Here is a 21,763-nt window from a genome sequence, read left to right on the forward strand (position 1 = left end):
ACATATTATCATTACATACTGTCATAATTTAAAACTTGCATTTATTAATTGAATGTATTCTTGATCATTCATAAGGTAAATAATTATATAATGTGAAATTCATTATAAAAATGTGAGGTCACATGATCATTTCGACTTATTTCCATATTTATTAAGTTATTTGATGGTTCCATTGCTGTTCCCCTCATGAAATATACACCCAAGTCTGTTTATGGCTTCAACCTCTACAAAGACAAGGGAATTATATATATATACATACATATATATAATTATTTCAAATTTTCTAATTTATATATAAATATCAATAAATGACAGATTTTTAAATGTTACACAAACGTACTTATTTCCTGTCAGCAGAGGGCGCTCTGGCCCTACCAACGCTTGACGCATGGCGCAGTTTACCCCGGATATCAGCGGTTTCACATCCCGGGTATCTTCCTCCCTCCTGCTCCTCCTTCACCCGCTCCGCCTCCCTTCCTGCGCTCTCCACTACCGGGGAGGTCCGTAGGCTGCCGAGCTAACTCCCGATATCCGGGCCCCTTAAGTTTGCGTACGGCACCGGGCAGTCAAGGTCCCGCTTGCCCCGCAGAGCCGGTTGCACATGACGCGGGATCCGCTGATGTTGGTACCCGGAGCCGAGTGCTCCCCGTCGGTGCGACATCTCCGCGCTACCGTGAGCTAACAACATCGATCTTCGCTGCTGCTTCCACCGCCCCCTCTCTGCCTCTGGTCGACCCGCTACCGATCCGTCACATAGAGCGTTGATTGATTAGCTGGCTCTGGAGCTCCTGGGGCATCCCGCCTACCATCGTTCATCATCCGGTGCAGGAATCCCGATCAGATACATAATTTTCCCTGCTCCTCGTCTGCTTTTTAGGGTCCGCCTCCTCTACCTCAGCACCCCTGATGCCTCCTGGTTTCTATCCGTGTGTGTAGCACCACCAACCCCTACTTTTATAATAAACCTTGACCGGGTCCGCTGCCTTTAACAATCCGACCAAGAAGCGCTTCAAGGCGGCCACAGCCTGCGACGACTCTCGGGGAAATCTCTGGTTCTCAAGTCTCCCTTTTTCTTCCTTTCTCTGCAAACCAGCTGGCTGTTGAGTTCCACTTTCCTCCCACACGCAGCTGCCCTACCGATCCTCAAATCCACCCCAGCTTCCCTGAGTCGGCCCAAATATCCGCACAGCGGCAGGCCTCCGAGACGTCCGCCCAGCGGCGTCCGAGCCACGGGTCCCACCATGCCGGGTCCGGTGGCCGGGAGCAAGGCCCGTGTGTACGCAGACGTCAACACCCTGAAGAGCCGGGAGTACTGGGACTACGAGGCCCATGTTCCGAATTGGAAGTGAGGACATTTCAGTTTACTCGAACACTGCATGCATGTGTGTGGAGAGGATGCAGAGGGGAATGTGTGGCAGATGGGTGTTTATTATTAAACACAGAGGTGTGAGCCTGTGATGACACCACGGTAGTCCTCCAGCCTGTCTGACACCTCATTCCGTCGCATCTCTGTCCTCTCCTCCCTGTCTGTCGTCCAAATGCCCTGAGATCTGAGCCAAAAACTTCACAAAATTTAGCAACAGAAGACCTGTTTTTACGCAGAGGCTGTACGGTACTTTTCTGTTTTTGTCACACATGCCATTTGTCTGTTTGTCTCTGCAGCAACCAGGAGGACTACCAGCTGGTGCGAAAGCTGGGCAGAGGGAAGTACAGCGAAGTGTTTGAGGCCATCAACATCACCAACAACGAGAAGGTGGTGGTCAAGATCCTCAAGGTGAGTGACTAAATTCTCTCATGATGGTGCATCTCAAATGTGAAACAAATTCCCAAAGTTGTTTATTTCAGTAGTTCGGTAACTTATAATGCTACTATTGAAACCTGATGTTATGTCATGTCCTGCACAATCCATGGGAAGACTGCTGACTTGACAGCACGAGGAGGTGCAGACACAAAAGGTCATTGCTTAAGGAACAGGCGGTTCAGAGTGCTGTATTGAACATATTAATGGAAAGTTGAGTGGAAGGAAAAAGTGCAATAGGAAAAGCAGCTTCATGTGCTGCTTCCTCTGCTTAGCATTGTCCATTTCCAGTTCAGAGTTGTTTTTGGTGCCTATCTGTTTCCTCTTCTTCTATTCCTTTCCTCCAGATTCCTTTAGACCATGTCAAAGGCCTATTTGGTGGTTAAAGGAATCTCCTTCGCACATTTTACGCTGTCAAACATGTACTATAGACTTTGTTGGATACAGACTCTGCAGATAAAAGTAAATATCCCTTTATCATGTGGAACTTATAGTTAGTATGCTGCATATGCTTTGTTTTGGGATCGAGGGTGTTCACCCTGAAGATGGAGATCTGAGCTAAGACCCTCTGACTTCTTTAATTGGCCTTATGTAATATTCTAATTGTCTGAGAAAATGAATTCTGGGTTTTCATTAGCTGTAACTAATCAACTATCAAATTTCATTCAACATAAATAAACACTTGAAAAATGTCACTCAGTAACGAATCAATATAATATTGATTCATTTTTTTACCTTTTTGACTTAAATTACTGTATGTACAATGTTTTTGCTCTGAAGCAATGAAAATAAAAGTGTGTTAGAATTACAATTGAAACATCTGGGACAGGTAGCTGTTACTTTTTAATAAATATACAAAGAAAAAACATATTCCTTGAACAAATAGTCAACAGTAAAAACTTCTCTGGTTCAGGCCTAATTATTTTCTACAGGGATTACTTTGCTGTCTTGAAAGATCTGGATTTATGAAGTTGATCTAAGTTGAAGACCTCAAAGTTGAACCTTTGCTCATCCACATCAGAAGGTTTGATTTGCGCTGGTTTGAGCCTCTGATTAGGATGCCTCCTTTAGGGCATATATTCCAGGCATATATTGCATGTGTTGTCCTCATCTTTTGAAATTGAGATCTTTTATGGTCAGGATATGATCAATAAAATTTTATTGAGTTTCAGTCAGATGTTTTGGCAGAACATTGAACCTAAACATGACATTCATGGATTTTAAGATAAACATTTAAATCCAGATTCTTTAACATTTAAAACAAATGTTCCAGTAAGCCAGACTCAAAGACCCAAGCAGTACAGGGGTCACCATTTTACCACTTGAGCAGGAAGTCAGGCCTGTAATTGAAGCTTTAGCTCTAATTGCAGACCTGCTCGTTAAGCCAGCTTATGAACCCTTTCCTATTGCTGTTTAAAATCCAAGCAGAAGATTAAAAACACTGGTTGTCAACAACGTCTAGGTTTAATAAACGTGGCTGTGCAGCTGTAGATACGCGGGTGAACCAACTCGGCTGCCAGGGTTCGTCTACTGCAAGCTGTCATGTCTCTGCTTGATTTTTTGCCAATATTTTTGGTCACAAAACGTTGATACTGAACTGGATCAGCAGTAAGGGTGGCCTCCGCTGTGATTGGTTGGTTGCTTTGCAGACAGACATAACCTGACGATGATGATGATCTTGGAGTTTGCTCAAAGATTGGGTTCATTTATGTTCAGTTTGATGCTTTTGAACAGCCTTTAATTTAATGAATAATGCAGTTCTTAACCAGGTTCAACAGTATTTAAATATAACTTTGTGTACAGAAAAGCACAACAGATTCCACACAAGTACACCCCATGATTCTGGAGAAACCACCTTCATCACAAACATCCTGAAGAGGTTTATTGTCTGACTTTATCATGACACTGAGGAGGAATGATGGCCCACTCTGCTTTACAACGTTGCTCTGTTGTTGGCATGTTCTGGTTCCTATCAGGTTTCTGCCGTCAGACGGATAACCTCACATTTGACTGTCAGCATACGCTGGAATACAGAGGAGTTCAGAGTTGACCGAGGGATGCAAAAAAAAAGCCCAAGTCATCATAATTTCCACCACCGTGCTTGACAGCTGGTGTGAGGTGTTTGTGCTGACAGGCTGTTTGTGCATTATGCCCGAACACCTCAACTTTGGCCTCATCTATCAGAAGAACATTGATTCCTGTTCATCTAGATACAACTCGGCTAACCTAAGTCACGTGGCCATGTTCAATATATATTGTCATTCTGTGTGATATTATACATTCACCGGCCACTTTATTAGGTACACCTTGCTAGGGCTGTGTTGGACCCCCTTTTGCCTTCAGAACTGCCTTAATCCTTCGTGGCATAGATTCAACAAGGTACTGGAAACATTCCTCAGAGAGTTTGGTCCATATTGACATGATTGCATCACAGAGATGCTGCAGATTTGTCGGCTGCACATCCATGATGCGAATCTCCCGTTCCACCACATCCCAAAGGTGCTCTATTGGATTGAGATCTGGTGACTATGGAGGCCATTTGAGTCCAGTGAACTCATTGTCATGTTCAAGAAACCACTCTGAGATGATTTGTGCTTTATGACATGGTGCGTTATCCTGCTGGAAGTAACCATCAGAAGATGGGTACACTGTGGTCATAAAGGAATGGAGATGGTCAGCAACAATACTCAGGTAGGCCGTGGCATTGACACGAAGCTCAGTTGGTACTAAGGGGCCCAAAGTGTGCCAAGAAAATATCCCCTACACCATTACACCACCACAACCAGCCTGAACCGTTGATACAAGGCAGGATGTATCCATGCCTTCATCTTGTTGACGCCAAATTCTGACCCTAACATCTGAATGTTGCAGCAGAAATCAAGACTCATCAGACCAGGCAACGTTTTTCCATTCTTCTGTTGTCTAATTTTGGTGAGCCTGTGTGAATTGTAGCCTCAGTTTCCTGTTCTTAGCTGACAGGAGTGTCACTCGGTGTGGTCTTCTGCTGCTGTAGCCCATCCGCCTCAAGGTTCGACGTTTTGTGCATTAAGAGATGCTCTTCAGAGATGCCTTGGTTGTAACGAGTGGTTATTTGAGTTACTGTTGCCTTTCTTTCAGCTCGAACCAGTCTGGCCGTTCTCCTCTGACCTCTGGCATCAACAAGGCATTTGCGCCCACAGAACTGCTACTCATTGGACCATTCTCTGTAAACCCTAGAGATGGTAGTGCATGAAAATCCCAGTAGATCAGCAGTTTCTGAAATACTCAGACCAGCCCGTCTGGCACCAACAACCATGCCACGTTCAAAGTCACTTAAATCACCTTTCTTCCCCATTCTGATGCCCGGTTTGAACTGCAGCAGATCGTCTTGACCATGTCTACATGCCTACATCCATCGAGTTGCTGCCATATGATTGGCTGATTAGAAATTTGCGTTAACAAGCGGTTGAACAGGTGTATCTAATAAAGTGGCCGGTGAGTGTAATTGCAAAGGACTCCTTGCAGTGCAATTTTTGTTGGTTACTGTAACCCTGGATTTCACAGTTTTCATGCTAATAATATATTTTTCCTGCTGGATGGGGTCTAACCTCTCACTGTCCGAGTCATATAAGGCCACAAGATGTGATTATAGATGAGTAACAAGTGAGTCAGGAAACTGGGATTTATCCCAGCTCATTGCAATATTTAACAACAATATTGCCATGCAATGGTTTACAAGCAGCCCCAGGATTATCAGTTACCCTATGGAAGCAACAAGGGTGTACTTAGTTTTTTCACACTCAGTTGTTTAAATTTGGCCTTATCCCTGTGTAATAAATAGTGAGAGTGAGGGATCGGTTGTTTTTGTAAACTTAAGGTTGGATTTAAATCATTTCAGAACCTGTAAGGAGGGTTAGGGTTAACCTGTAAGGAGCACCTCATTTTTATTGTGCATTGGGATATAAAATCCTAAATTTGAAATAGGGTGTACTTTCTTTTTGTCTTACTGCAGCTGTCGGTTTTGGCTAAATTTACTGCAAAAGATGGCAAAATCGAAGAAGCTGCAATGAAACCTTGAAGGAAAATCAGCTTTGAATGAATACTGGAACCTTAACAAGAACGGAGACGCACTTTTTTTGTCCACTTAGGCCACCGTCTGAATCTTTATTATTATTCAGCCACAATTATGAGATTTATTTAAAATAACCACTCAAACAGGTGTCCGCTGCACCAGCGTCTGTTCAGCTGCAAAGAATACAAGATGATCCAAAAATAAATTGAGGTGTTTCAGCTGAGAGGCGAGGATTATCCGTCAGTCATTTAAACGTGAGCGTGGAGCTCGGGAGAAAGATGCTGAGGAGAGCAGAGAGCAGCAGCGGTGAGGAGCGCCGCATCAGCAGATTCCTGCAACTGCATGTTGGCAAACAGTCCTGCTCTCACATATTAATGTAATTTTGTCTCCTCGTCTGATGCTGCTCTCTTAAATCTTGTGTTTTGCATGTTTTTCTTTTCATCGATTCAGCCTGTGAAGAAGAAGAAGATCAAGCGAGAGATAAAGATCTTGGAAAACCTGCGAGGAGGGACCAACATAATCCGACTCGTGGACACAGTCAAAGACCCAGTGGTAGGCCTGCTTATGTTTTTTTATTTTCTAATGGAAATATGAAGGAGGGTTGAAATTGGGTCTTTTAGGTGAACTTTACATTTTTGTTTGGTTAATAGTCTGACATTTCTCTGCTGTTGCTCTTTTGGGATGTGTCAATCTGACTTTTTCCATCCCGTTCAGCTTTTAGAGCCAACACCTTGTGATGAAAGTATAATATAGCACCACTTTATAGTAGGACTGAAACAATTAATTGGGTTAATTGTGATTAATCGATTATTGAAATAATCGTCACCAAGTTTAGTAATCAAATAATTGTTGGTAATGGAGTATACAGACTAAAACATGCTTTTGCTCAAAGAACAACCCACTCAGCGCAGTAATTAGGTCAAAATTCTACAATAAATATATGCATTTTGCATTTAAGTTTATAATGACACAGTTTATAGAGTGTTTACAGCTTCAGTTTTGGCTGGTTTGTTAACTATTTGTCATCTTATTCTAAAGTGGTACCAAAAACAATGTGGAGATATTTTGTGTGTAAAATAATGAGAATTTCAGCTCGACTGCTGAGTCGCTTAGAGACTTGCTTCGGTTAAGTGGCGTTGCTGTTTGGGGGGAAATAGTTTCTGTTTTCATGTTGCTGCTGCTGCTGGTACGTTGCAGGAGTTGCTTTCCCAACCAAAGGCGCTCTAAGAATCTCAGGATCTGGTTGACGGGTTTTTGTGTAAAGGGGCATGAAGACACCCAGACAGTTGGGTCTGCATCTTTCTGGTCCGTTTCTGGACTAGCCTGGTCAAAAGGACAGTCTTCTTATTTTGCAACTGATGCACAGTGTAGCACTCCAGCGAGGTTCAGAACTTCCTCTAAGAGGAAAATGCAAGTCCTAGAAAGTAGGAGAACAGTTTCGGCATCAGATAGGAGCATCTAATGATTGCTCCTCAGGGTTTTCACTCAGATTCTCCGTGGTGGAAACCATGAGGCAGATTCTAGAGCAGCCTTTCTCAAGCTCTATAGGAGATTTGAGAGGAAAATGAGTCCTGGTTGTAGTTAACTTAACTAACTCAAAGGATATAAAATTATATTCTGTTATCTATTAATTTAAGGTTTTGTTTCTTATTTGAGGACAAAACAGCTAGAGATGGTCTCATGGCTGCTGCTGGTGGTCTTATGGATGACCATTTTGGCTTGGAAAAATCAAGACCAGAAAGGTTGTTGAAAGAAAAAGTGCCAAAAACTTAGTTTGATGGTAAGTTGTGTGCTTTGTTAGTGTTGGCTTACAAGCAGGCTTCTTTGGTGCTTGATTTGGTCCAAAGCATATTTAGATCAAGGCCGGTTATTATAATTAGAGATTCAGCGGTCATGTTTTTCGGACCAATACTGATTTATGTTTTCCTTTGCTTGATTTTTGGGGGGTTTTACGTCTAAACTGCCAAGTTTTACCTAATTTAGATTTTCTAAGAACTGTAACATTTTCAACTTCCTTTGTGACAGTTTTTTTTATTTGACAAGTAAACGTAACAGACATTGACCATTAAACAATAAATGCCCTGCAGATAGAGGTGGTAGTTTTAAATCCAGCTGAAAATGGAGTCGAAACAATATCTCCGTTTACAATTGCTTTGCAACAGCATCCAAAAACCCTTAAAATTGTTTGCATTGTTTTTCCTTTTTTGACCACAAACTCAGTGTATTTTATTTGGATTTTATGTGTTAGATCAACAGAAAGTACTAACTGTGGAAACCGAGTGGAAATAGAAAAATGATCCATGGTTAAATAGGTTTTAACAAGTAAAAATCTGAAAGTTTGTCCATAAAAAACTTTGGCACAACTGTAAACCTACCAACACATGGCAACCAGGCAAGGAGAGCATTATTCAAAAATGCAGCCAGGTGCCCTGTGGTAACTCTGGAGGAGCTGCAGAGACTCACTGCTCAGGTGGGTGAGTCTTCCATCAGGAAAGCTAATTAGCTGTGGCCCCTATGGAAGAGATTCAGGAAGCCGCCGTTTTTTGTACATTAATTTTATGTTGGCTTTTGTTAGTTGTTACATAATAACAAGAAAAACAACTGGATCACTGGAAAGGTAATCAGAGTAAATGGGAAGGTGAATGGAGGTAAATACAGGGCAGTCCTGGAGGAAACCTGTTAAAGACTGGGGCAAAGGTCCTCCTTCCAGCGAGATAACACCACACTTCATGTTTTTATTAGAAAATTATTTGGAAAACCAAATATCTTTTTCTTGTACTTCTTCTAATTTCTGCACTACTTTATTTTGGTCTATCACAGACAGTTTCCATAAATACATACAAAATGTGAAAATGAGGCGTGAATACTATTGCATTGCTCTGTATGCTCCTAAGCAGATGACCCTGACCTTTATGTGATTTTTACTGAACTCTGAGGACATTTGTTGATGCTTCTAAAGACTGAAAGCAGTTTGAGTGTGCAGTTTACATGCATTTAAACAAAAGCAACATGATCAGATTTTTTTGTTAAATATTTGAGCTGATAATCACAGATGGGAGCCGATCACGAGAAAATTGGCTGATTTTAAATTCTAATCGATTGATTGGTGCATCTTTACTTATTCGTTTTGCTTTGGGTTAGATTGGGTTGATGGCTCCATGACTGGTAACGAAGTGAAGGTTAATTTGTCTGATTGGTACGTCCCCTGTGCCTTGCTTTATTTATATTCATTTAATGTTTGATTCTTAAGTAATCCAACTAAATCCAATAAAGCAAGTTTAAATTCTACACTTGCTTATGTTTGTTGCCTTTAGATCTTCAATAAACCTGAACCTTTTATATTTTTTAAAAGTGAGAGCTGAAAATGGAGAATATTCCCTTCTATGAAAATGTTCCGAGTGGAAATGTTATGAGGAGATCAGGAAGGAAGAATATTTTTTTGCTCTGACTCAGTCAGGACGCTCTGTAATACTGTAGCAGGAGCTCTGCAGGGTCTCCTTTGTGTCTCTGTTCCTGTAAGCGACGCAGAGAGCAAGAAAATGATTATTTAGGGTTTAAAGCAGCTTTTCTGTTTGTTTTCTCTCTGGTGGCTGTGCAGTCCAGGACTCCAGCACTCGTCTTTGAATCCATCAATAACACAGACTTTAAGGTACTGTCTCCACCTCTCTCTTTATGCTGCCGCAGTTTTTTTTTTATGCACAGATTTTGATACAACAGCCACCCTGATGCAGCTTTGTTTTATCTCTGCAGGAGTTGTACCAGAAGCTGACGGATTATGACATTCGTTTCTACATGTACGAACTATTGAAGGTGAGACCCGTTTTCTATGCCAATCATTCCCTCCCTGTATTCCCACTTTAAGATCCAATCTCATTTCCTCCCTTGTTTTATTTTCCTGTTCTGTCACCAGGCTCTGGATTACTGCCACAGCATGGGAATCATGCACCGCGACGTCAAACCTCACAATGTGATGATCGACCACCAGTTAAGAAAGGTAGGTGGTGCTTTATATAGCTTCACATTTATTTTTGTTTCCCCCCACACTCTGAATATTATCTGTCATCCTGTTGCTGCAGCTCCCCTGTTTATTTTCCTCTGCAGCTTTTATTATGTTTTTTCCCCATTTTGAAGAGGAGCAGGTATTGCATTAACGCAGGCTTTCAGCCCTCGTGTGGGTGCATTTGGAGTTCGATTATTAAAACAACAGCGGAGATAATTTCCATCTGCGTAAACAAGCTTCCTGTTGTTAAACAAACATTTTCTCATTTAATACATGTCCCTTTTTTCCATTTTGCAGGATGGGTAGAGATCATGTATGCTTACTGTTTTCCTGGCACAGACCTGGCTTTTATCACAGTGTACAAATTTTCAGTTGAGTCAAGGCAGAAACGTTTGGAAAGCCGTTCCAGAAGCTTAATCTTTGCCTGCTTTAGCCGTTACAGTTTTGATTTGGTTGGGATCAGTGTCTGGTCAAAACACCAGTTTAATCAAAGTTTCAACCATCTAGCTGATAAATGTATTGGTAATTAAAAAATAATGAGAGTTATTCCAGTTTCTTCATTATTCCATCCACTGTGTCCCACAGCATGATGCTGCCACCACCATATGGGATTGTTGGTACAGTGTTTTGAGGTTTGAGAGTCTCAACTTGATACTTGATTTGATCCAAGACATTTCTCTCACCTCCTTATTGGGTTCTTCCCCCCTCTCTATCCATCAGTAAACTTGTAGTTAACCAGTAAAAAATCAGTTTGCTTTTGACATCCTGGTTATGACGAGCTGTGACTTAAAGGGATCTCAACTTTTTTAATTTCCACTCTTGTCTTCACTCTTGACTCTCAATGCTTCCTGCGTCCTTTCACTCCAGGTTTGCTGTCAGTGGAAACTCCTCGGGCTGTTTTTGGTACAGCAATGTTGTTGAATTTGGAGGTAGTTCTTCATTATTTTATCCACTTTGTGCAATGCAGCAGAATGTCTGGCAAAGTCGTACCAACAAGGAACAGTCCCACAGCATGATGCTGCCACGACTGTGCTTGACAACTTGGTATGTTGTTGTTAGGTTTGAAAAACATACTTCTTGTCATTGTGGACTAACAGCTCAATTTCTGTCTTGTCTGAACATAAAACCATTCTACAGAAAGTTCTTGGCTTGTTTCTGTGGTTCTGCTGTAGATTTCAGTAAAGCTTGAAGCTCTCATGCCGTGTCGATCGAAAGCTGGCTTCTCTCCACATCAACACTAGCGTTTCCAGTTTCAGTGCATGGGACAGTGGGCTTTACCCTTGGTGGCTGCTTGGTTTTTCCTGAACATTTTAACCAATTCTCTGTCGTCTGAGGGGGAGAGTTTGGGTCCTCTTTCCACCTGTTAGTAAAGTGGTGACACATCTAAATAACCTTTACTTGAGTAGAAATTCTCTGCAGGTGTTTAGAAATGGCTGCAAAAGGCTTTCCTAAACCGTGTTTGTACAAAGTTGCTATGAACCTGGTGAGCCAACTACTGTATATTTTACTGTAAAGAGAGCAAAAAAAAAAAAAAAAGAGTTTGCTTTGTCCAGCAGGCGGCAGCAGATGAACACAGACGTGTGGTGAGCTAGTTTTCCTGATGGGAGGACATCAGATGTTGTTGTGTTCATTTGCTGTTCAACACTGAAAGGATAATTCATTTGTTTCTTCTGCAGCTACGTCTTATAGACTGGGGGCTGGCGGAGTTTTACCACCCATCCCAGGAGTACAACGTCAGAGTCGCCTCTCGATACTTTAAAGGCCCTGAACTGCTGGTGGACTACCAGGTAACATTAACCTAAAACCAGACGCCTTTGTTTCAGTAAAAGTTGTCCAAGTCCAATTTATTTATTAAAACACTCAGAAAACTAGAGCCATTAAAAGGAGCACGTCAACTCACACCGAGCCAGTGGTCAAAGAGAAAAGACGTGTTTTAGAAAGAAACGGGTTGTCTTTAAAGGCAACCTGTTCCTTAGTTTGTGAGCTTCAACAAAAAGAGCTCAATTTCTTCCAAGTTGTCTCCTAGCTGTTGAGACAACTAAAACCGGCTGCTCGGCTGAGCTGAGGCAAAGGAAGTCCTGATGTTGGGATTTATAAGCCAACATCAGGACTTTAAAATGAATTCTGTGGTGCTCAGGGTGCCGATGGAGAGGGCCGAATCGGTGAGATGTCTGTGTGAGCCCTACATAAAGTGCATCGCAGTTGTAGAGAAAAGTTGGCATAAAAGCGTATATTATTATCTCCAGGTTGTGCCTCGACCAAACTGGTTTAAACTGCTAAACGGAGCTGATCTGTTTGTTAAATTTTAAATCAGAGTCCATGTTGTCAGACGTGGTTGGGTCTGAAGCCTCCTGTTCTTTTCAGCAGCTGGATGTCTGTGTTGCAGATGTACGACTACAGTCTAGACATGTGGAGTTTGGGATGCATGCTGGCCAGCATGATCTTTCAGAAAGAACCATTCTTCCACGGACAAGACAACTACGACCAGGTACCTGAGCACCGCAGATTGGTCACTACTATCAGTTACTTCTTTCATCTGCAGGCAGAGGGCGCTGTTGCTTCAAATAATCAAAGGAAAATCTGTTTCTGACACCTAGTTTTTATAAAAGTTTAAATCTTTTCTGTTTTGGTTTACAGCTGGTGAGAATTGCCAAAGTCCTGGGGACCGATGAGCTTTTTGGTTACCTGCGGAAATATCACATCGAACTGGACCCACGCTTCAAAGACCTTCTAGGACAGTAAGTCCTCTCCAAACCTCCCCATCCTCAGACTGCCGAGATGCACAGCTGCTGACAAGATGGTCAAGTAAGATTACAGGCTGGAAATGTCCAGACACTGCTGCACAGGATCAAACATTAGTTGTTACAGAAAGTAAATGCAGTCGTGGCAAAAACAAATCAACATTCATTCATGTGTAATGGAGGATATCCCAGAGCATAAAATGAAAAGTCCTCTGGTCCACACCAACTCTTGAAATAAGGAAAATCTGGGAAGTATGAACGAAAAAGCACGCTTTAAATGTGTCATCACTGAATTAACAAAAAACCTTTTAGATTTAGCAGTATTATTTAAAGTAGCTGTTTGTTTGAGTAAGTTTATCATTTTCTGATATTGTCTTATTGAGAACTGCAGACTTGTACACCTCTGTTAAGGCCCCATCACAGCAATTCAAACCTGCTGAGGTCTGTACTTTTACTAGGCCATTGCATAATCTTGACTTTTTTTTTATTTTTCGCCCATCTTGCTGCAGTGTTGCTGATCTGTTTGGTATCGATGTCCAATTTTGACCCAGTTTGGGCCAAGCTTAAGGTATCAGTCATATGGACTCTTATTTAACCTTAGAATAATTTGACATACAGGAGTTCATTGTCGATTCAGTCACTGCAAGGAGACCAGTTCCTGTGGTTGCAAGACAAGCCCATATCATCACCCTCTGGTCTCCTCTGTCCAAAGTTTCTTCCAGAAGTTTTTTGGTTCTTGCGTAGGTGGAGCTCATGAGGTTTTTCTCATATTTCTGACCTTAGGAGGAGCTTGGTGGAGTATCCACAGCAGGAAGTTTGGTTGCTGTATTTAAGGATTTTCCTCTTGTGAACTTCGAATTATTTAGAAATGGCCAAATAACCTTTCCAAGATAGATGGACAGAAACTATTTCCTAGAAGGTTATTGCTGATATCGTTCCATCTTGGCATTGTTATGTTATAAAGACACACCTGTCTGCTCCAGAGTAACAATCTCCTGCCTTCATAGGGGTGCCATAATCTGCCGATAAGAAGCTTTCATATTTGACCAATCATAAATGTCTTGAATTATCTGTGATAATATTCCTTCAAACTTTTATCAAGTCTTCCAAATGTGTGCTATCTGCCGAAGCAACCAGCCTTTATTTCTGTCTGTGCAGGCAGAGCAGGAAGCGCTGGGAACAGTTTGTGCAGACTGAGAACCAGCATTTAGTGAGTCCTGAAGCTCTGGACCTGCTGGATAAGCTGCTCCGCTACGACCACCAACAGAGACTGACAGCCACTGAGGCCATGGAGCACCCCTACTTCTGTAAGCATCACATCTACATTTGAAATCTGCTGCGGGGCTCTGATTGAGTAAATCCCAGCTGGTGCAAAACTGAGAACGGCTTCGTTTTCCTCCCTGCAGATCCTGCAGTAAAGGAACAGTCTCTATCGAACGCTGACAACAACATGGTTTCCAGTGGCAACACTGCAGCACGATGAAAGGTAAATGTTATTTAGTCTTACTGAAATATTTTTGTCTCACTGTTTAAAATGTCAGAAAATATGATTTAACATAATTTAAGCCTTTGTTCTAGACAGAAAATTGTTGCAATTTTGACAGCCGTGTCGATTTTTCTGGTTAAAGCTGATAAGTAACCTTTTCTGCAGCAATCCAAAGATTTGTTTGCATCTATCAACAAAATTATTGTTTCTTTTTAAAAAAAAATTTATGCTGCAATAAAATATATAAATTACCCAGATTTCTTAGATTTTGTTTTATTTTACATATGGTTTTTCTTATACTCTTAATTTGAATTTAGCATTTACTGTTGTTTATTTTATCTTGTGTTATTTTACTTTTCTATTATTGTTAATTTTTTCCCCATGTTTTTCTTGTTTTAAATTACTATTTTATGTCATTTTTTTAAAAATAGCCAAAGCCATAAGCTTAGTAAAATAAATCCAAATAACCAGTCAGTCTGCTTCTGGCTCACTGATGTTGTTTTCCTTTATTTCACTAAGCCAAATAAAAAAAGCTCAACAGATAACAGCTGCAGCGCAGAATCTCGAAGGAAGACAGAAACCTGTTCTTGAATGAAGTACATAAACTCTGGAAAAATCATTCTTATTCATTGGGTCCCAACTGTCATCCATGACAGATTCCTCCAGATGTTCTTCCTTTTACCCTCTAGTGGGCGCTACAGGTCAATGAAGGCCCACTCCCCTCTCCCTGACACAGTGACACAAATGTTGCTTTGCAGCTTAAATTTTGAGTTTTAAAATCATTGCGCTGAGTGATTAGATGCATTTCATTGTACATTTTTGTTGAATTTATTATTAAAAAACAGTCACATCAATTACACAAGTGAAGCTGGGAAGAGTCCACCTTAAATCACTCTATCTAATCAGCAGACAGACTGCTATAAAACAGGCACAGAATGCATGAAACTGTCATGTTGGCGTGAAAGAAAGCGTGCAGCCATCATCGCTTTGCATCAAAAAGTCCTCCCATGCAGTTAACTGCTACTAAGAATATTTCAGCTGAAAGAACAGTGTTCTGGATCATCAAGAACATGAGGCTGAGAGGTTCTGATGTAGAGAAGAAGTGTCAGGATGTCCAACAGGATCTAGGAAGCTCCAGGACTGCCGCCTTATACGGTGGCATTAAAGAGCCACAATGCCATTAGAGCAGAGATTATTAGTAATTGTTCTTTTTGCTCTTTTCACAGACGTGGAAGGAAGATGGATGTTTGTTACCTCAACTTTGTAACCGCTTGTATCAGAAACTTTGACAACGTGTACAGCAACAAATGGATCAAAGCAACTCGGACCAGTTTACACACTCACAGAAACGTTCACACGGACAAACGTCAATGCAAGCACACATCTCCAAACACAAACAGATGCAGAAACAAACACACAAACCACCCTCCTCCTCTGTGTCAGTCTGTGATTGGCTTGTCCTGGTTTCCTGTCCGGCAATCTTGACCAATGACCTCGAAGCTGCTGCTCCCCACTCTTTTGACTGCTTTCTGTCCCGTCCTGTCTGGGTCTCATGTAGGTCAATAAAGATTTCTAAAGACAAGTCCCCTGTCCTCTCGTCATCCTGTCATCCCTTCCTTTTACGTTTCCTTCTTCCTTGACTGCATCAGCATGGAGAATGAACTGGAGGTCTGATTTATTTATCCCACCCGTCTTTTCCTTCCCATCATCCTACTTCCAAACAGACCACAGGCGTCTTAGCACTACTCCAGATCTGATGGCATGGTGGACTCTCTAGATATTATGAGAAATATAATATTAATGACAAATAAATGATTTTTATTTAGATGGATTTACTATGCTGTAAGTGGTTTTATTGTCCTTGAGCAATAATTCATTAAAATTATTATCTTTTTGTCTACAGAATGTCTAAACGTGATTAAAAAGTTGTTCAATTTTAATTTATTTTTCTGCTGTAGAAATTTCCAGGTTTGGAACACATACAGTATAGAAGATTATTTGTATTTCCAGACTTTATTCCTCGTCCTATTCCATTCATCCATTTGTCCAACCTTCTATAATCTTCTTGTCTGTATATCTATCCATTTGTTATTCATCCATCCATTCATCCAACCATCTATTATCATCTGTCTGTCCATCTTTCCATATGTTTGTCGATCAATCCGTTCAATAATCCTTCCATCCATCCATCTATCTATACTCCTCTGTCTGTATGTATATCCATTTGTTTTTCATCCATCCATCCATTGTCCAACCATCTATCATCATCATCTGTCTGTTCATCTGTCCATCCATCCAAAAGTTAATCAGTTCAGCCATCAATCCATCTAGTCTTTTTTTATAAAGATCCTAGATATAAAGCCTGACCTCAACAGCATATTCAGAGTGAACCTTTTAAAACAATCAAAACATAAATGAAATTGCAATTTGAGTCTGGAAAAGTGTTAAGTTTTTATGTACAAAATGTGTAGAAACCCTGAGTTGAATCTTTGTTTCTAGAACAATGGCAAAAAAGTAGTTACAAATAAACTCCAAAGGAATGGTCTGATTTGAATGGAGTTTAGGTTTATGCAGCTACTGTCAGAGGTTTGCATGCTCATCTTAGGGATAATTTATTTAAAAATGTTTTTAAACTGTCCTTTCCAGGGTGTAATACCCGGCATTACTTCTTAAAACGTCATAGATTTTTAAAAACAAGAAATGGCTGCAGAGGTTTTTACTTCTTGTGTTTTCTCTAATCCACACAGTTTCAAAACAGGTTTTACATACAGCCTCATAAATAATACCCACTTCACTCTTTTTCTTGGCTGTTGGATGCTTAGAGAGCTGCCTGTAACAAATAAATACACAACGCATAGACCCTTTGGTTCCATGTTCTAGACAAGCCAGCTCCTTGCTAACCAACTTGTTTACTTGTTTGCGGGACGGTGCTACCTAACATGAGGTGTTGTTTTTCTTGAGTGTAGCGCTGAGGTATCGCTTTCCTGCTTGAATAGTAACCAGAGCTTTAGCTTCCTGTTGGACAACCGGGGCAAAGGCTCACATTCAGGTGCCCTCTGAAACAAACACACACACCTCTCACGTGTACCTAAGGCATGAAACATTCAACAGAAGACTTGTCCAATTAGTATTATACCCACCAGAAAAACACTGATCAGCTCTCGGTTATTCTAATGTAAAGCTGACCTGTAGTTTCCACACTGTTTAGAATGAAATACAATAGAAATATCCTTCATTGTCCCTCGATGGGGAAATGCAGGTGTAGCAGCAGCATGCAGATACATAAAAAGGTAAAAATATAAAATATGTACAGTAAAGACAATTTACAACTTAAAAAAAATACTGTATAGTTATAAAACATAGCATAGTAATATTTAAAGAAATGTGAAACTAAGTACTAATGTGCATGCATGTAATTGGTCCTATACATCTTTAGATACCTTTGTATTAAGTACTTTTCGCACCGACTTCCTTTCCTTTGGTACATTTAATCCTCTAATGGTTAAAATAATAGCTTCAGCTTTAAGGGGATGCAATATTTGAGATGTTAATGTTTCAAAACATTTTACAGGTTTTTTGAATATTTCCTGCAGAACCGTGTAAAAGATGTTCTGACTTGAAATTTGGAAAGAAACTGGTGGTCGTTGTTGGTTTTTTTTTTGTGAAAGCCCTCGTTACTTCTGCTAAATTCCAGACCTATAAGAGATTTTCTTGTTACTTTCTTCAAATGTAGAAGCTTATTCACACAAAAATTACTTTACCTTTAAAAAGTTTGGAAAAGCCCAGATGATGGTGATGATGCCATGGCTTTGAAAGCTTAATTCACAACGCAATCTTCAGATGCCTGAAGGTGCCACTTTCATCAGTTCAACCATGTGCAAGGACTGAAAGGCCACTCAGTAAAGAAGAAGCCATCACTTCAAAAAGCAACAGAAAAAACAGATTAGTTTACAGACGCACACAGGGACAAAGACCTTTCATCGGACCATGCATCCTGTGGTTATGTTGTCATGTGCAGACTGCAAGATGCTTACCGAAGTCCCCAACACACTAAAGTGTCATCAGTGGCCTGCAGTTTGCTTTTTCCACTGTTCATATGAAGGTGCATACCTTTACACTCAAAAAGAGACTGTACAAGGATAACTTTAATGTGAAATGTATAAGAAGGAAACCATTGCTCTCTAAGAAAAACATAAATGCTAAACTAAAGTTTGCTCGACTGACCATGAACAAAGACCAGGATTTCAGGAATAATGTTCTTAGGACAGATGAATGTAAAATTGAATTATTTGGACATCAGAACAGAGGACATGTTTGGTATAAACCACAAACAGCAGTCCAGGAAAAGAACATCATACCAACTGTGAGGCATGGGGGTGGAAGTGTCAGGGTCAGTAGACGCTTTGCTGCAGCAGGACCTGGCTATCTCACTATCACAGAATCCACCATAAATCGTACCAAGAATCAAAGGATGGAACATCTGTAAAAAGGTTTAAGTTCAAGCAGAAATCAACCCTGCACATGACAATAACCCACAACATACCAGTAGATCCACCAAGGTCTGCATGAGAATTAACAAATGGAACGTCCTGGGCCTAGTCAAAGCCCAGATCAAACTTTCTTTGGGATGATGTGAGAGAAGGCTGCAAGAAGCATCTCACTGATGTTATTTTAACTAAAGAGGTTAACTATTTAGTACGGTGTAGGGTGTGTTAACTTTGTTTTCAGTTAGAATCCAGATTATTGACTATATCTTTATATCTCACCCTCCAATGGGTGGTGTCACATGCCGCTAACACATCCACTGACTCCTTTTACTGCAGGCTAGCAGTTCCTCTCTGAGCTTCCACTGGATCATTGAGCTCCTCTCCTTGTCTCTAAGGCAGACTCCTTCCAGCCTCTAGAGGAGACGCGTTTCAGCTGGTGGTATTTGAGATCTTCTCTTTTTTAGTCCTGCTTTGGATCTCTGGTCCATAGGTGATTGCGGGACTGTCGATGAACCAGTAAATTAAGAGCTTCACTTTTAAATAATCTCCACGACAGTCCGGAAAAAAAACAACCTAAATCCTTTTTTCCATCACTCCCTTCATCACCGGTGAGCAGGAAACTGTATTCTCCCACCAACACCTCCTGCACCCAAGCAGTGTCTTCTTAGTAGATTATTGAACTAAAACTGATGCACCTTTGTTTTTTGTTTTTTTTTAAAAAGCAATTTTTTTCTGATGTTTGGCTGTTATTTTTCCAAACTACATCTGATTTTGTTTTGCAGAAATTTGCAAGTCAACAAGCCCCTGAGTTGCCTCTTCAGGTTTTCATTGAAGAAAAAGAAAGAGATTTTAACAGAAAGACAATCTTTTTCTAAATAAAGATTAAGTGAAGTCTCAGGTTTATCAGAATTTCACAAGTTTTATTAAACAATTTGGGAACAAATTTATGAACAATGAGAAAAAAACAGCTGCCATTTTACAGATGTACATTTTATTTATTTTTTTCAAAGTGGACAGACAGAAATGGATATTTAATTGTTGAAATATTATTTTTTACTTTAGTAACTAATCAGCATTGTCATTTTACAATGTTATTGGAATAAGACAACAAAAGTCTAGAAGAAAGGAAAGACCTGAAGTCTGCCTCAAATTTGGATGCCGTGTAGACACCAAATTAAAACAGAAATGTAGCTTAAATTACTTTTTTACAAATTTGAGAAGCCTTCCACTTTAATCTCAGGCACTTCTGAATTACCTCTAATCAATCCTCCACCAACATACTCCTACACACAACCAGTTGTCCAAATGTAATTCATTCTCGTTTCATGTGAGACTGAAGATGATGAGGATCATCCATGTCACTGCGACAGTTAGAGCTGGGTGATAAACTGGTTTCTGCTGGTTAGAAGCCGGAGTCGGTGGGTCAGCTAACTCGTTTTAAACTGCGTTTGCGCCTGAGACAGCAGGCCACACATTTCTTTTCTGACTTGATCCCTGGCGATGCCGGGGCCGGAGATGAGGAGCCCTGCTTCCTGTGCGGAAACAAAGAGAAACCAGACACAGAGGCTGAGAAATGAGAGGAGGAAGTGGGAACGAGTTTTTGTTCTGCAGAGACACTAAAGAAAGTGCTGAATTATTAATGGCAGACTCCTGTGGCTCCTGTTAGAAAGCAGGAGAGTGATCTGAGGCGAGCAGAGGTGATCAAAACCTGCACACACAGGCTGTTTAATAGCCTTGAAACCAGGGCTTGGCAAACCTGTCCTCAAGAACCAGAGTCCTGCAGGATTTAGATATGTCTCTGCTGGATCACAACTGATTAAAATATTAAAACACTTCCTCAAAAATCATTACCTTTTGAATCATATTGTAAAACTAACAGGAGCCAGCAAAGATTAAGTAGGAAATGTCACACAGATCTAGGGTTGGGACAATCTTATACATTTCTTCAAAAAGTATTTGTATGCTTTAAACTTTTTCACATTTTGTCTCGTAACAACCACATATTTCAGTGTAATTTATTTGGGTTTTATGTAATCAACACAAAATATCACATGTAATAACAGAAAAGGAAGGAAAGGATTCATGGTTGTCAAATTTTTAATTCAGTTGCTTCTAGTTTCCTATAAACTCTTACTAGCTTCACTGCTGAAGAAAATTATCCTCACAGCATGATGATGCCACCACCACGAGTTGATCAGAACACCTTCTTCTAAAGCCATTACTTCTGCTGTGTCCCTTACATGGCTAACAGCAGATGTGAAATGGGACTTCTTCTGGCTTTCTTGTTGCCTTTCTTCAATAAAGGCCAGATTTGTGGATTACATGAATAACACTATTCCCGTCAACAGATTCTCCCACCGCAGCTGTGAATCTCTGCAGCTCCACCAGAGTTACCACGGTGTCTTGGCAGCTGCTTTGATTGATGTTCACCTTGCCTGGTGTGTCAGTTTACGTGGACAGCCATGTCTTGGTGGTTTTGCAGTTGTACCATACTCTTTGTTTTCAGAGGCTCGGGCTATTTTATAATTAAATCCTGATCTAAACTTCTTTACACTGGATTTTATGAAAGGATATTGGGTTGAAAGAGGCAAAATTCATGTGCCGCACTTTTCTGATGTTTTATTGTAAAATAACTAGGAATGCCTTCCACCATTTTCCTTTCACTTCACAGTTATATGCTACTATTTGGGTTTTGTAGTTTGGGGCTGTAATGTGAGAAAATGTGAAATGGTTAAAGAGAAAGTAATCACTTATAAGCAATCTGTTCATCATTAATCACTGTTTTCAAATGTTCTTGATCAATAGTTCTCCAGACTTTCTAAAGGCCTTTCAGAGTATTACTTTGGACTTCAGTTGGGTTTTCATTCTTTGTAACCTACCATAATATATTAAGCAGTAAAACTCCAAGATAAACTTTGAAGAAAGCTTTCTGAAAGTCTGGAAAACGTAATCATGTCAGGTCCAGTTACTATTTCATGTTGTTTTTTATTTCCTTCAAGTTATTTCTCATGCAAAATGGACCATTCAATAATCAAGATATTTGTAACGGTATTTTAGCATCTTAAACAGAGTTTTTAATATATATACTATACTTTAACTTTGTTAAAACATTTCCACACTTGTATCGCACATTTCCTGTTCCTCACCTGGTGGTTGCAGCAGCTTCTCGGTTCCTGACCTGCTTCATTCCTTTCAGCAGA

At 40.5% G+C, this 21,763-nt stretch overlaps 1 protein-coding gene and 1 long non-coding RNA gene across 5 annotated transcripts; one reads left to right on the forward strand and one right to left on the reverse strand.

Annotated features, from left to right (window-relative positions):
• The first annotated feature begins 418 nt into the window (after nucleotides 1-418).
• Nucleotides 419-15,907, forward strand: csnk2a2b (casein kinase 2, alpha prime polypeptide b). Of its 4 annotated transcripts, XM_047347561.1 has the most exons (12): nucleotides 424-1,345; nucleotides 1,663-1,774; nucleotides 6,300-6,401; nucleotides 9,448-9,498; nucleotides 9,600-9,659; nucleotides 9,760-9,843; nucleotides 11,526-11,636; nucleotides 12,236-12,337; nucleotides 12,487-12,587; nucleotides 13,749-13,897; nucleotides 13,997-14,076; nucleotides 15,303-15,907. In XM_047347561.1, exons 1-11 carry the CDS (start codon nucleotides 1,242-1,244, stop codon nucleotides 14,071-14,073), a joined length of 1,053 nt encoding a protein of 350 aa, XP_047203517.1. In that variant the 5' UTR covers nucleotides 424-1,241; the 3' UTR covers nucleotides 14,074-14,076; nucleotides 15,303-15,907. The 4 variants fall into 4 exon arrangements, 3 of the variants coding, with proteins under 3 accessions (XP_047203526.1, XP_047203517.1, XP_047203534.1); XM_047347570.1 differs by lacking the exon at nucleotides 9,448-9,498 and having other exon boundaries at nucleotides 421-1,345; XM_047347578.1 differs by lacking the exons at nucleotides 424-1,345; nucleotides 1,663-1,774 and adding an exon at nucleotides 5,790-6,193.
• Nucleotides 15,908-16,121: 214 nt separating this feature from the next.
• Nucleotides 16,122-19,223, reverse strand: LOC124856785. The gene is made up of 4 exons (XR_007035423.1): nucleotides 18,843-19,223; nucleotides 17,838-17,993; nucleotides 17,217-17,276; nucleotides 16,122-17,132 (listed from the first exon to the last, which is right to left on the reverse strand). It is a non-coding gene; the product is annotated as an uncharacterized LOC124856785 (long non-coding RNA).
• Nucleotides 19,224-21,763: the final 2,540 nt, after the last annotated feature.

Source organism: Girardinichthys multiradiatus, chromosome 2 (genome assembly GCF_021462225.1).
Source record: "Girardinichthys multiradiatus isolate DD_20200921_A chromosome 2, DD_fGirMul_XY1, whole genome shotgun sequence".
Classification (NCBI taxonomy): Eukaryota; Metazoa; Chordata; class Actinopteri; order Cyprinodontiformes; family Goodeidae; genus Girardinichthys; species Girardinichthys multiradiatus.

Excerpts from the sequence above, each read along its gene's own strand:
- csnk2a2b (XM_047347561.1), top strand. The coding sequence starts at position 1,242 with ATGCCGGGTCCGGTGGCCGGGAGCAAGGCCCGTGTGTACGCAGACGTC. Across the intron at positions 9,660-9,759 it reads ACATGTACGAACTATTGAAG|GCTCTGGATTACTGCCACAG; the intron begins GTGAGACCCGTT and ends TTCTGTCACCAG. Across the intron at positions 12,588-13,748 it reads TTCAAAGACCTTCTAGGACA|GCAGAGCAGGAAGCGCTGGG; the intron begins GTAAGTCCTCTC and ends CTGTCTGTGCAG.